This window comes from Ochotona curzoniae, unplaced genomic scaffold (assembly GCF_017591425.1).
Source record: "Ochotona curzoniae isolate NIBS_2020 unplaced genomic scaffold, NIBS_Ocur_1.0 contig_4516, whole genome shotgun sequence".
In the NCBI taxonomy this organism is placed as follows: domain Eukaryota; kingdom Metazoa; phylum Chordata; class Mammalia; order Lagomorpha; family Ochotonidae; genus Ochotona; species Ochotona curzoniae.
This window is the reverse complement of record NW_024466313.1, coordinates 3,890,635-3,903,664: the sequence shown is the minus strand read 5'-3', so window position 1 is coordinate 3,903,664 and position 13,030 is coordinate 3,890,635. Positions and strand designations below refer to the sequence as shown.

Here is a 13,030-nt window from a genome sequence, read left to right as displayed (position 1 = left end):
GTGGCTGGTCACTGCTGTCCCTCTCCTTGCGCTGCTCCCGTGCTCTCCCCAGACCAGTCTTCGTGTTCATTAACCATCTCTTTGCAGTGAATCCCTCTGCTAAATTTGTAACTTCAGTTACTCTACTTTTCTCTTTTCAACCATTCATTGGATTCTTTTTCACAGACTCCACTTCTCTGCTGAAAATATCCGTGTCATGAAAATCTATTTTCTTGAACATACAAACGTCAGCAGCCTTGTTTGTGTCTGACATGTGGCCGTGCACTGGGTATCACTGCGCGCCTTCTCCTGTTGGCTTCTGGTCTTCTGTTTCCCAGCTTCCCTCTGTCCTCGCCTGGACATGGTGTACAAGCCGGCAGGCAGCTGGCCTGGGTCATCCCGCTCTCCCCTGGACACTTCTGGCCGCCGCAGGCGACGGAGGAAAGGGACGTGAGCTCAGTCCCGCCGAGGCCGAGCCGTGGGAGTCTGTGCTTCAGTCTGGGTGAGGATTGGCCCGGCTGGGCCTCAGCCTCCCTCCTCTGATGGATCCTGAAGGCCGTGGTGCTGATCGGAGTCTCCCGTCTGCAAGGCTGCCTCCGGTGACTGTCTCGCCCACCGCAGACTCCGCTGCTCTGGCTCCTGTCCCCTGCGCCATGGGCTGAACCAAACCCCTCAGTGTGACGGTGTGGGGCCAGGGCCTTTGGGGAAATGAGGTTGCAAGGTGCTCAGCACGGCAGCACGGCTGCCCTCAGACGAGAAATCCCAGAACTCCGTCCCTCTGCACACAGGGAGGGATGGCCGCAGGACACGGGCAGGAGCTGTGCGCTCAGAAGGCCTCACGCACCCTGATGGCGCCTCTAGGATGGTGACGGAGACAGAAGTCTGCTTGAACATGCCTGGGCCCTCCCCAGGTGTGCGTTCGTGTGGTATGTATATAACGGGGTATGTGACGGGTGTGCAATGCGCATGTGCTGTGTGCTGTGTATGCGTGGGGTGTTGTGTATGAATGAATGTTACGTGTGTGGTGTACATGGTACGAGTATGTGTGTGTGCAGGATACCTGTGGTACATGTACTGGGCTGTGTGTCTGTGGTGTGCACACGATGCAAGTGTAACGTGAGTTTCTGTGGGATATGTGACGCGTGTGCACATGTGGCACATTTCATATAAGTGTGTGATGGTATGTCCACATGTGTGTATGCATGTGGTGTGTGATGTATTTATAATGTGCACGTGTGTACATGTGGTGTGTGACGTGTGTGCTTAAAGGCAGCCTGAGTTGAACAACACAGCTTGCTAATCAGGCAGCATCTCAGAGGAAAACATCCTTTCATTTTTCTGGAATCTGTTCCTCAGACAAGCTCTGTCTTGGCAGAGATGTGATGTCTTGGAGCCCAGCTAAAATGTCACTTCCTGGCCACTTACGGACGGCACACGTGGCGCCAGCAGCCTCTCAGCACACGGACAGTCCGCGAGGTGTCTGGGTGTGTCCCGGCACCGTTCTCTCCAGCTGCCGCCGACACCCGCGGAAACCCACGGGCCCTCCATTTTCAGTCATATGTGTGGTTTTTTTTAAAGACAGATTTAATTTGAAAGGCAGAGTTACAGAAAAAGAGGGCTAGACAGAGAGGTAGTAGCCTTCCATCTGATATTTCATTTCCCAAATGTTTGGCTCACTGGCTGGCCAGGAGCCAGAGGCTTCTTCGAGTCTCCCAGGCGGGTGCAGGGCCTAAGCGCTTGGGCCACGCTCTGCTGCTCCCCCAGGCCGCAGCAGGGAGCTGGCGGGGAGCGGAGCATCTGCGCCCACGTGCGATGCTGGCATGCTCTGGCCCCGTGGGCGTCCAGTTGTCTTCTGAGTCACCCGTCCTGGCCCGTGCCTGGTGCCGGGGCCACCGCCTCAGCTGGGCGGCTTCCTGCGGGTCCGCCCCCAGCTCCCACCAGGCCTCCCCTTTAGCCCCCACACCCCTGCGGGGCTGCCCTGGGGCCACCACCATCCCTGCAGTGAGTCTGAGGATGCCAGCCTCCACACACACACACACGCACACACACACACAGAGACACACCACCCCAGGCACACTCACCACAGGGAGACACACACACACTGCTGTTGCCACACAGCCCACACACCTTCCACACACGATGTGCACGCTTCCCACACACAGCCCGCCTGCGTCCCCTCCTCCCGTGCGTGCTTCCCGACATTCCGCCATGCCCTCGGTCCTGCGTCCCTGGAGTGTGTGCTTCTCATTTTCCTTCCCAGAAACCAGGATGCGCTCCCGCTGCCTCAGCCTGCCGCGTCTGGGGCACATGTGGCCATGTGTTGTTTTCGAGGTGACGTGTGTCCAGGCGATGGTCCGGACGCTGTCCAGCCAGGTCACACCCAGGCGGCAGGGAGCCAGCCACCGGGCGGCAGGAGAGACCAGGCCCCGCGGGCAGCTGGTCCTGAGCCTCTCCCGCCAGACTCGGGCCTCCTCCTACGTGCCTCCCTGCCCGGGCGCTGGAGGCTGGCAGGCGGCTGGTGCCCCGTGGCCTTGCGCCCAGGAAACGCGTGCCCCCAGCTGCGGGAGGGCAGCGCCGGGCCCAGCCCAGGGTGGCGGGACCGTGTGCCTGGCCTCACACCCTGTTCGCTGCTTGCCCACGACGTGGCCCGGGCACCTGCCCTCCCGACCTCCAGCTGCCTCAGTCTTCTCCCCGTGACCGGTGACCCCAGCCCCGTGCCCACAAGCCTGATGGGCTGCACCTGGTAACGGGGCACGTGCGGGCAGGTCTGGCCCAGGCGACAGCCCGCTCCCGTTGGGCTCGGCCCCAGGTGCCCTTGCCAAGCCCCGGGGCTGGACGCTGACCCCGCCCGGGCAGCCGCGGCCCCCGCGCGCCCCCGACGCCGAGCCCGCGGACACCCGCCCGTGACGCATTCGCCATCGCCGAGAACCGGGCCCGGCCGGGCGCGTGCTCGACGCCCCGGGCGCGCGCCTCGTGCGCGCGCGGCCGCCACGTGATCCCGCCCAGCCAACCGGCGCGCCGGGATTTGAGGGATAAAGCGCGGCCCCGAGGGCAGTTGCGGCGGGAGAGCGGCGGCCCCGGAGCGCGACTGCCCGCTCGGCGCTGCCCCTGCCGCCGCCGCGACCTCGCGGAGCCATGTCCGAGGAGAAGCCCAAGGTAAGCACCGGGCACGGACATGCACGGCCCGCACCAGCGCGCCCCGCACGCCCGCGGACGGCCGCCCCTCCCCCCGGCCGCCCCTCCCCCAGCGGCCCGCGGAGCCACGCCCCCCGACGGCCCGCGGAGCCACGCCCTCGACGTCAGCCGAGGAGCCACGCCCCGGAGACGGCCCGGGCCGCGCCCCTACGTCGCTGGCTGAGCCCCGCCCCCGCCCGAGCCCCGCCCCCGCCCGGGCCCCGCCCCCTGGCGCAGGCGCGGCTTCCTCCCGGGGCTTCGGTGCTGTGAGCCGGCGTGGTGAGCCGGCTCCCGGGCCTCGCTCCTCGGGGGCGGCCAGCAGCCATGCCGGAGGGACACGCTCCGGGCTGCCGGGGGACGGGCCCACCGCCCCCCGAGTGTTCGTCAACTACCTCAGGCGGGAGAGCGCTCCCCACCTCAGTCACTGTCCCCCCACCTCGGTCACCGTCCCCCCACCTCGGGCACGGCCCCTCACCTCGGGCACGGCCCCCCACCTCGGGCACGGCCCCCCACCTCAGTCACCGTCCCCCCACCTCGGGCACGGCCCCCCACCTCAGTCACCGTCCCCCCACCTCGGGCACGGCCCCCCACCTCGGGCACGGCCCCTCACCTCAGTCACCGTCCCCCCACCTCGGTCACCGTCCCTCCACCTCAGTCACCGTCCCCCCACCTCGGGCACGGCCCCCCACCTCAGTCACCGTCCCCCCACCTCGGGCACGGCCCCCCACCTCGGGCACGGCCCCCCACCTCGGGCACGGCCCCCCACCTCGGGCACAGCCCCGTCACCCCCCACCTCGGGCACGGCCCCCCACCTCGGGCACGGCCCCCCACCTCGGGTCACGGCCCCCCACCTCAGTCACCATCCCCCCACCTCAGTCACCGTCCCCCCACCTCGGGCACGGCCCCTCACCTCGGGCACGGCCCCTCACCTCAGTCACAGCTCAGGCCCGGCCTCCTACCTTGGGCACGGTCATCCCAGCTCAGGAATGGCCTCCCAGCTCGGGCACGGCCCCCCAGCTCGGGCAGGGTGCCCTGCTCCGTCGCGGTCCAGGCGCCCACCCCTCGGGCGCACCGCCCTGCCGGCTGCTGCCCGTGGCCCCTGCCCTGTGCTGGGCGGCCTGGGTGAGGCTGCCACCCCAAGGTGGCGTGGGCAGTAAAGCACACGCCCCTCCGTGCCCGGTGCCCTGAGGAAGCTTGCTGGATGCCACAGCTGCCCAGACGGCGTCAGCCCCTACCCCCCGGCAACCCTCACACCAATGTTGACACCACAGAGATGGGCACGCTGCCCCTGAAACTCAGTGAGCCGGCTGTGCAGCTTTGGGGTCTCCCCGGACTGTGTACTGGGTGGGGTTGGCACCCACCCCCCAGAAAGGCTTCTCTGTGTGGACCACCTTCCTGCAAATGCTTGCCTGGTTTCCGTGGATGGTGCCAGGCACGCAGGGTCACGCAGGGGTAACACTTCCCAGGGGGCATTCGGCGGGGGCAAGGGAGCTCTCCATGCCGAGGCACGGTGCTCGAAGGAGGCACCATGCTCAGGGGGGCACAGTGCTCAGGGGACACAGAGCTCAGGAGGCATAGTGCTAGGGGGCACAGAGCTCAGGTGGGCACAGTGTTCAGGGGGGCACAAAGCTCAATGGGGCACACTGTTCAGGGGCCACAGTGCTCAGGGGGGGCATAATGCTAGGGGGAGCCCAGAGTTCAGGAGGCACAGTGCTTGGGGGCCACAGTGCTTGGGAGCCACAGTGCTTGGGGGGCGTGTGGTGACTCAGTGCAGCCTGCCGGCTCACTGCAGCCTTCCTCAAAGAAGCCCCGCTGACGCATCTCCTGCCCTACAGGAGGGGGTCAAGACAGAGAATGACCACATCAACCTCAAGGTGGCCGGCCAGGACGGCTCCGTGGTCCAGTTCAAGATCAAGAGGCACACCCCGCTGAGCAAGCTCATGAAGGCCTACTGCGAGAGGCAGGTGCGACGGCAGCTGTGTGCGTGTCTGCCGTGCCCGTGCCAACCAGCTGCCTGTCATCCACACCTGTGCCTGTGTCACACACCTGTCCCTGTGTGTCCACACCTGTCCCTGTGTCCCCACACCTGTGCCTGTGTGTCCCCACACCTGTCCCTGTGTGTCCCCACACCTGTGCCTTTGTCCCACACCTGTCCCTGTGTGTCCACACCTGTGCCTGTGTCCCCACACCTGTGCCTGTGTGTCCCCACACCTGTCCCTGTGTCCCCACACCTGTCCCTGTGTCCCACACCTGTCCCTGTGTCCCACACCTGTGCCTGTGTCCCACACCTGTGCCTGTGTGTCCCCACACCTGTGCCTGTGTCCCACACCTGTCCCTGTGTGTCCACACCTGTCCCTGTGTCCCACACCTGTCCCTGTGTCCCACACCTGTGCCTGCTTCCCACACCTGTCCCTGTGTCCCCACACCTGTGCCTGTGTGTCCCACACCTGTGCCTGTGTGTCCCCACACCTGTCCCTGTGTGTCCCACACCTGTGCCTGTGCGTCCCCACACCTGTGCCTGTTTCCCACACCTGTCCCTGTGTCCCACACCTGTCCCTGTGTCCCACACCTGTGCCTGTGTTTCCCCACACCTGAGTGTCCTCTCCATACCCATGTGGGTCCCCCGCACCTTTGTGGAAGCCAGCCGCAGTGTGTGCGTCTCTGCCACCGAAGGCAGCGACCCAGGCACTTGAGCTGCCTTCAAGTACATCAATAGGAAGATGAATTCGAAACGGAAGGGCTGGGATTCCAGCAGGCGTTGAGTAGGGAGCCCCGACTGGTGGCTTCACCCGCTACACCACGTTGTACACCACCTAATTGTTGTCTTCGCTCGTGGCCGCGCCCGCCGCTGCACTCGCATTTCCGGCCCAGGAAGTGTGCCTAGAGTCCTTCTGTGCTGCCCGTGTCATCCCTCAGGCTCCAGTCCCTTCTTGGAATTTCCTATCCTCCTGAAGTTAACATCCGAGATATTTTAAAATGTTTCCATTCCCTTTTTTAATATTTGTTTATTTCTATTGGAGAGGTTCACTTGCTGCTGTTCCCAGTGATCAAAGCTGAGCTGATCTGAAGCCCTGAGGCTCCTGCGGGTCTGCCACGTGGGTGCAGCGTCCCGAGGCTTTGGGCCGTCCTCTGCCGCTTGCCCAGGACACAGGCAGGGACCCAAACCAGCGCCACATGGGTGAAGAGTAGCCTGTTGAGCCATGGTTTTGTTTGGTTTTGTTTTTTATGTAAAGTAGTAAGCAGGCGGGCCACGCCCTTGGAAGCGAGACCACCTGACCTCTCTGAGGTCTGTCTCCACCAGGAGTTCTGGCTGTGGCTTCAGGCCCTACTCTGTCTTCCGAGTTAGGTTTTCCTGTTCTTGCTCTGCTGCCCTTTTCTGGAAGGTTCTTTCAGCTCTGTCTCTGCTCTCTGTGGATCTCTTGCTTTTTGGTTCCCGAGCTTCTCTGCCCTGCCGTCTGGGGTGCGTCCTGGGTTCTGGTCTGTTTGTCACTTCCACCTCCCAGTGCTTTGGCTTTTATCTTTTCCCCAGATCCTCATTGTCCTCCCGTCCCGCTGGGGTTTGGTGGCCCACATTTGAGTCCTATATACCCTTTGACCTGTGGTTAGCTGGTCGCCTGCCGAGTGAAGCGGTAAGGCTGGTCAGGAGCCCCCTGCACGTGGCAGGGCTGCCCGGTCCTGGGACAGCCTGTCTGTCGGGCCTCCTGCGGGGCCTGGCTGCCCTGGAGTGGATGCAGGCTCGTGCCAGCCTCCCTGGCGAGCAGCCGTGGGAAGGGACTGCCAAGGCAGGGTGCGCCTCTCGCCACACTGGCCTTCGCGTCTGCTGCCGTGGAAAGGCCCCGCGCGGGGACCTGGACGGGAACCTCCCCGATGACTCTGGGCCCCTCTGCCTCTCAGACCCCGGTGTCCCCTGGCCCAGCTTCTCGGAGGACACAGGGAGATCGGCCAGCCGAGGTGGCCGAAGGGGAAGGTGCTTGGGGAGCAAGGCCTGAGGTGTGTCGCACGGCTCCTGAAGCCACGCAGCCCACGGTCAGCACGCGCTCAGTCGCCTCTTCTGCTGGTGGAACGATTTGATTTTTTGACCTAAGCTGTTATCTGGAAATACTTCACAGAAATGACCTCTTCTTTCCAGGGCTTGTCAATGAGGCAGATACGGTTCAGGTTCGATGGGCAACCGATCAATGAAGCAGACACGCCCGCACAGGTATGAGCCAGGGGTCCCGGGGCCACGTGGGTCATGGTCTTACTGCTTAGTGCTCCAAGCTCAGGTGTCACTTTTTCTTCATCAGTAGATTGTAAAATCAAAACCAGTTTCAAATTAGTTTTCAAATGAGAAGCCCGTCCTTTGTCGGGCATGGTTCCTGCTTAGAGCTCGCCTGAGAGCTGGCCCCGGGCCCTCAGCGCAGGCGGTCCCTGCCTCCCCGTGCTGTTCTGATGCTCGGTTTGGGGCGGGGTGCCCTTGACTGTGTTCTTCAGGCATCCTGCGCCAGGGACGTGAGGGGAAGGCACTAACGGGCTCCTCAGAGCTGCTATGATGACACCCCTGCACCTGGAATTGGTATCAGGATAAACAGATTCTTTCATTTTTTTTTCTGAAAGTCAGAGTTACAGAGAGAAAGAGGGAGCGAGTGAGCTTCTTCCTGCTGTTTGCTCAGTTGGCTGTGGTGGCCAGGGCTGGCCAGGCCAGGGCCAGAAGCTTCTTCCAGGTCTCTCCCGTGTGACAGTGGCCCAATTGGTCCATCCTCTTGCTTTCCCAGGCACTTTGGCGGGAGCTGGAGCGGAAGTGGGGCATCTTAGGGACACGGCTGGCCAGGTTCATTGGAGGGATGCTGAGCTTGGAGATGGTGCTGTACTCACGCGTCATGCCAGTCTGTAGGCCCAACTTAATATATTTTTACTAATTCAAAAGGCAGGGTTGATGTGTGTGAGAGAGACAGAGAAGGGTCTTCCATCTGCTGCTTTCCTCAATGGCCGCCATGACCAGGGCTGACTCGTGCCAAAGGCGGGAAGTCCCTGTGTCATCCACAGGGTGCAGGGCCCAGGCTCTCCCAGGGGCGTTACCAGCCCTCCAACGGATGCTCCCGTGGCGTAGTCCGACCCGCTGCACCACAACACCAGCTCCCAAATCAACTTCTTTAGGTCTGTTTCCCTCTAACCTTCTGAATACCCTGAAACAGCTTACCTTGAGTGAGAAGCTTTCCTATGTAGGCAGGTGGGTATGGGACTCTGTACTATGCCATAGGGGCCATGCTGTACTAACAAATGGGGGCAGAAAGCGGGATTTTGGCGTATTTTTTGTACTTATTTATATTTATCTGGAAGACAGAGACAGTCAGACAGAAAGGCCCTTGAGCTGTTGGTTCCCTAAGTGCCCACGACAGCGGGACTGGCCTGTGTGAGCGGCACGCGGCGCTCAGCCGGCTCCCCGTGGGTCGCAGGGCCTGGCTGCCCAAGACACCAGCTGTCTGCAGGTGCACCTCCACTCGGGGTGCACTTCTTCTTGGGGTACACTTCCTCTCGGGGTACACTTCCTCACGGGGTACACTTCCTCTCGGGGTACACTTCCTCTCGGGGTACACTTCCTCACGGGGTACACTTCCTCTCGGGGTACACTTCCTCACGGGGTACACTTCCTCTCGGGGTACACTTCCTCTCGGGGTACACTTCCTCATGGGGTATACTTCCTCTCGGGGTACACTTCCTCACGGGGTACACTTCCTCTCGGGGTACACTTCCTCTCGGGGTACACTTCCTCACGGGGTACACTTCCTCTCGGGGTACACTTCCTCTCGGGGTACACTTCCTCACGGGGTACACTTCCTCATGGGGTACACTTCCTCACGGGGTGCACTTCCTCTCGGGGTACACTTCCTCATGGGGTACACTTCCTCTCGGGGTGTGCTTCCTCTCACGGTGCACTTCCTTATGGGGTACACTTCCTCATGGGGTGCACTTCCTCTCGGGGTACACTTCCTCTCGGGGTGCACTTCCTCTCGGGGTACACTTCCTCATGGGGTACACTTCCTCTCGGGGTACACTTCCTCTCGGGGTGTGCTTCCTCTCGCGGTGCACTTCCTCTCGGGGTACACTTCCTCATGGGGTACACTTCCTCTCGGGGTGTGCTTCCTCTCACGGTGCACTTCCTTATGGGGTACACTTCCTCATGGGGTACACTTCCTTATGGGCTACACTTCCTCTCGGGGTGCACTTCCTCATGGGGTACACTTCCTCACGGGGTACACTTCCTTATGGGGTACACTTCCTCTCGGGGTGCACTTCCTCTCGGGGTGCACTTCCTCTCGGGGTACACTTCCTTATGGGGTACACTTGCTCATGGGGTACACTTCCTCACGGGATGCATATCCTCATGGGGTACACATCTTCTCGGGGTGCACTTCCTCTCGGGGTGTCATTTCCTAGGAAGCTGGAGTTGGCAGTGGAGCGAGCAGGTATGAGCCGCGAGCACGCTGACATGGCTGCTGGTGTCTGCAGCGCCTGGACGGCCGCATGGATGCTTGTCCCTTGAAGGTGGCCAGTTCCAGTGGAACTCTTGTCACTTGCATTCATGAGCAGCTTAAGTCTGTGTTTTGTCTGTGAAATTGAGATCATAACTGGTTTCCCTTGTCAGAATCCACAGGAATGCTTTAAATGAGAATATGTTCAACATTTAATACATTCTCCTGGGCCTGGCGTGATAGCCTAGTGGCTGGAGTCCTCGCCTTGAACATGCCCGGGATCCCATATGGGTGCCAGTTCTAATCCTGGCAGCTCCACTTCCCATCCAGCTCCCTGCTTGCAGCCTGGGAAAGCAGTTGAGGGCGGCCCAAAACCTTGGGACCCTGCACCTGCGTGGGAGACCCGGAAAAGGCTCATGGCTCCTGGTTTTGGACTGGCTCAGCTCCAGCCACTGTGCTCACTTGGGGAGTGAATCAGAGGACGGAAGATCTTCCTCTCTGTCTCTCTGTATATCTGACTGTTCAATAAAAGTAAATCTTTAAAAAATATATATGCTCAAAACCTGCTTGCAATATGTGTTTATACCTGAAACCCTCCACTGGGAGACCTGGTGACTGTCGGCAGCAGACGGGGTGCAGCCAGAGGCCTCCCTGTGTCAGGGCAGTGGCAGCTCCGGCCTGGGTGCCTGTACCAGCTGGCAGCAGCTGGCAGGAGCCTGAGGTTCAGAGCTGGGGAGTTCTTGGTGCCGAGGACTGGTAGAGCTTGCCACAGCTGCATGGGGCTCTGCAGGGCTCTGGGGGGCTCTGGGGGCTCTGCCTGGGGCTCTGCCTGGGGCTCTGCGGGGCTCTGCGGGGCTCTGCGGGGGTGGGGCTCTGCGGGGCTCTGCTGGGGGCTCTGCGGGGGTGGGGCTCTGCCTGGGGCTCTGCGGGGCTCTGTCGGGGGCTCTGTCGGGGGCTCTGCGGGGCTCTGCGGGGCTCTGCGGGGCTCTGCGGGGCTCTGCGGGGGTGGGGCTCTGCCTGGGGCTCTGCGGGGCTCTGCGGGGGTGGGGCTCTGCCTGGGGCTCTGTCGGGGGCTCTGCGGGGCTCTGGGGGGCTCTGGGGGGCTCTGCCTGGGGCTCTGCGGGGCTCTGCGGGGGTGGGGCTCTGCCTGGGGCTCTGCGGGGCTCTGCGGGGGTGGGGCTCTGCGGGGGGGCTCTGCGGGGGGGGCTGCTGGGGCTGCGGGCTCTGCGGGGGGGCTCTGCGGGGCTCTGCCGGGCTCTGCGGGGGTGGGGCTCTGCCTGGGGCTCTGCGGGGCTCTGCGGGGGTGGGGCTCTGCGGGGGTGGGGCTCTGCGGGGGGGCTCTGCGGGGCTCTGCCGGGCTCTGCGCGGGCACAGGAGGCGTGGGAGGGCGGCTTAGGAGCAAGGTACATAGCAGCTTCTGAGAACTCACAGCTCCCCCGCCCGCGCCCACAGCTGGAGATGGACGACGAGGACACCATCGACGTGTTCCAGCAGCAGACGGGGGGCGGCCTCCTCGCGCCTGCTGTGGCGTGGTGAGCCCGAGACCTTGCCGGGCGCACGGGTCCGCAGGAACTCACGGACACGCGTGGGGGGAATCCCCCTTGGACTCTGCAGGGACGAATCCACAGCTCCAGTCGGGCCAGTTGGCATTGTTACGTTTATTTAGGTAAAATGAGTTTTGGGGTTTATTTCCTTTTTGTTTTTGTTTGTGCCCTCTTTTCCCCGGGCCCGTGTGGGTTCTCTGAGGATGACCGTGGGCTCCCGTGCTCCTGGCTGGAACCTGCAGGTGGGCAGAAGGTGGCGCTCCCGCGAGGCTGTGTTGGCCCAGCTTGTGGAAGCGCTGAATATTGCAAAGTTCAGCTTTGTCCAGTGTGTCAGAATATAAGGGAAAATCTGGAATGGTTCTTCAGAGGTTAGACAGGACCTGCCTGGTCCTTCAGTGTTCTGCGACCCCGGGGCCAAGGCCCGCACCCCCAGCCCGCCCGCACCCAGTGGTGTGTGCACGGCAGAACCTGGCACGCCCACAGCCTGGCCTCTTCCCTGCTGGAATATGGAGGAAAGCCGTTACCACCTGCCTCCTTTGGTAAGGGTGTTGGGGTCTCAGATTTCTTCTAATATTTGCTTCTGATAGCTATTATGGTCTCTGTTGTACAATTAAGTATTGCTGAATTCACTGTTTTGTCGTGTACACAGCCCCTCCAGGGGTGGTTACAAGGGAAACCCGTGGGAACATGACTGCACGTTTTATGAACCCACGTGACGCCGCTTTCCAAATACGTGAACTGACACACTGCAGGTGACGTCCCTCGTGGCTGTACTTTGGGATTTAAGCCAGTTACAGTTGGTACAGTTGTGTGTGTCGTTGCCGAAGGGCCCGCCGCTGCCCACTGCCCTCTGCCTTCCGGGAGCCGACGGAGCCCGCGTCTGGCTTGCTTGGCATGTTCTCACATCCTTGCTTTGTTGTCGGGCGAGGTGGGGTGAGCGTGCGCCAGTTTGTACTCAGTCTGTTGTCCCTTCTTGCTGTAAACAGTAAATATAGTTTGCTATCCTGTCTCTGTGTATTGTTGACGCGGGAAGCCAGGCTGCTCGCTGCCAAGCTGGTCTCCGTGGCACGGCCCCCTCCTTGTCCCCGCAGGTTCCCACGCTGACCCAGGCTCTTCCTCCTCAGGGAGCCCTCGGTGAGCAGGCAGGACGGCACCCTGGCACATGCCTGGGTTGATTTTGGTGACAGATGCCTGTCTGGGCACCTCAGTCTTGCTGGCGTTTGGCCGTGGGGAGTCTACCAGTGTTTGCACGGCTGTGGTCTTCCTCCTTCTCCCGGCCTGGGATGTGATGGGAGCAGCCTGGGCGAGGGGCACACGGCGGCCAGCCAGCGGGCCAGGGCTGGCACAAGGGAGCCGGGCAGCCAGGGTGAGGGGCACATGGCGGCCAGCCAGCGGGCCAGGGCTGGCACAGGGGAGCCAGGTAGCCAGGGTGAGGGGCATACGGCGGCCAGCCAGTGGTCCAGAGCTGGCACGGAGGGAGCCTGGCAGCTAGGGCAAGGGGCACACCAGGGCCAGTGATCCAGGGCTGGCATGGAGAGAGTGGGTGGCCAGGGCAAGGGGCATATGGTGGGAGCGGGGCAACCAGGGCAAGGGGCACACCAGGGCCAGTGGGCCAGGGCTGGCATGGAGAGAGCGGGCGGCCAGGGCAAGGGGCACATGGTGGGAGCTGGGCAGTGAGGGTGAGGGGCATATGGCTGCTAGTCAGCTGGCACAGAGGGAGCTGGGCAGCCAGGGCAAGGGGCACACCAGGGCCAGCCAGTGGGCCAGGGCTGGCACGGAGGGAGCCAGGCAGCCAGGGCAAGGAGCACATGGTGGGAGCGGGGCAACCAGGGCAAGGGGCACACCAGGGCCAGTGGTCCAGAGCTGGCATGGAGAGAGCTT

The 13,030-nt window shown here is 62.5% G+C and overlaps 1 protein-coding gene across 2 annotated transcripts; it reads left to right on the top strand.

Moving 5' to 3' along the window:
* The first annotated feature begins 3,038 nt into the window (after positions 1-3,038).
* On the top strand, positions 3,039-11,141 carry SUMO3 (small ubiquitin like modifier 3). 2 transcript variants are annotated; one of them, XM_040986741.1, is made up of 4 exons: positions 3,039-3,135; positions 4,989-5,117; positions 7,283-7,354; positions 11,058-11,141. In XM_040986741.1, the coding sequence occupies exons 1-4, from the start codon at positions 3,115-3,117 to the stop codon at positions 11,139-11,141; spliced, it is 306 nt and encodes a 101-aa protein (XP_040842675.1). In that variant the 5' UTR covers positions 3,039-3,114. The 2 variants fall into 2 exon arrangements, with proteins under 2 accessions (XP_040842675.1, XP_040842676.1); XM_040986742.1 differs by lacking the exon at positions 7,283-7,354 and having other exon boundaries at positions 3,062-3,135.
* The last annotated feature ends 1,889 nt before the right edge of the window (positions 11,142-13,030 follow it).

What these genes read in the sequence shown, in the direction of transcription:
- SUMO3 (XM_040986741.1), top strand. Translation starts at nt 3,115, where the DNA reads ATGTCCGAGGAGAAGCCCAAG. An exon ending in AGGCCTACTGCGAGAGGCAG is followed by an intron (nt 5,118 to 7,282) that starts GTGCGACGGCAG and finishes TCTTCTTTCCAG; the next exon opens with GGCTTGTCAATGAGGCAGAT. An exon ending in AAGCAGACACGCCCGCACAG is followed by an intron (nt 7,355 to 11,057) that starts GTATGAGCCAGG and finishes CCGCGCCCACAG; the next exon opens with CTGGAGATGGACGACGAGGA.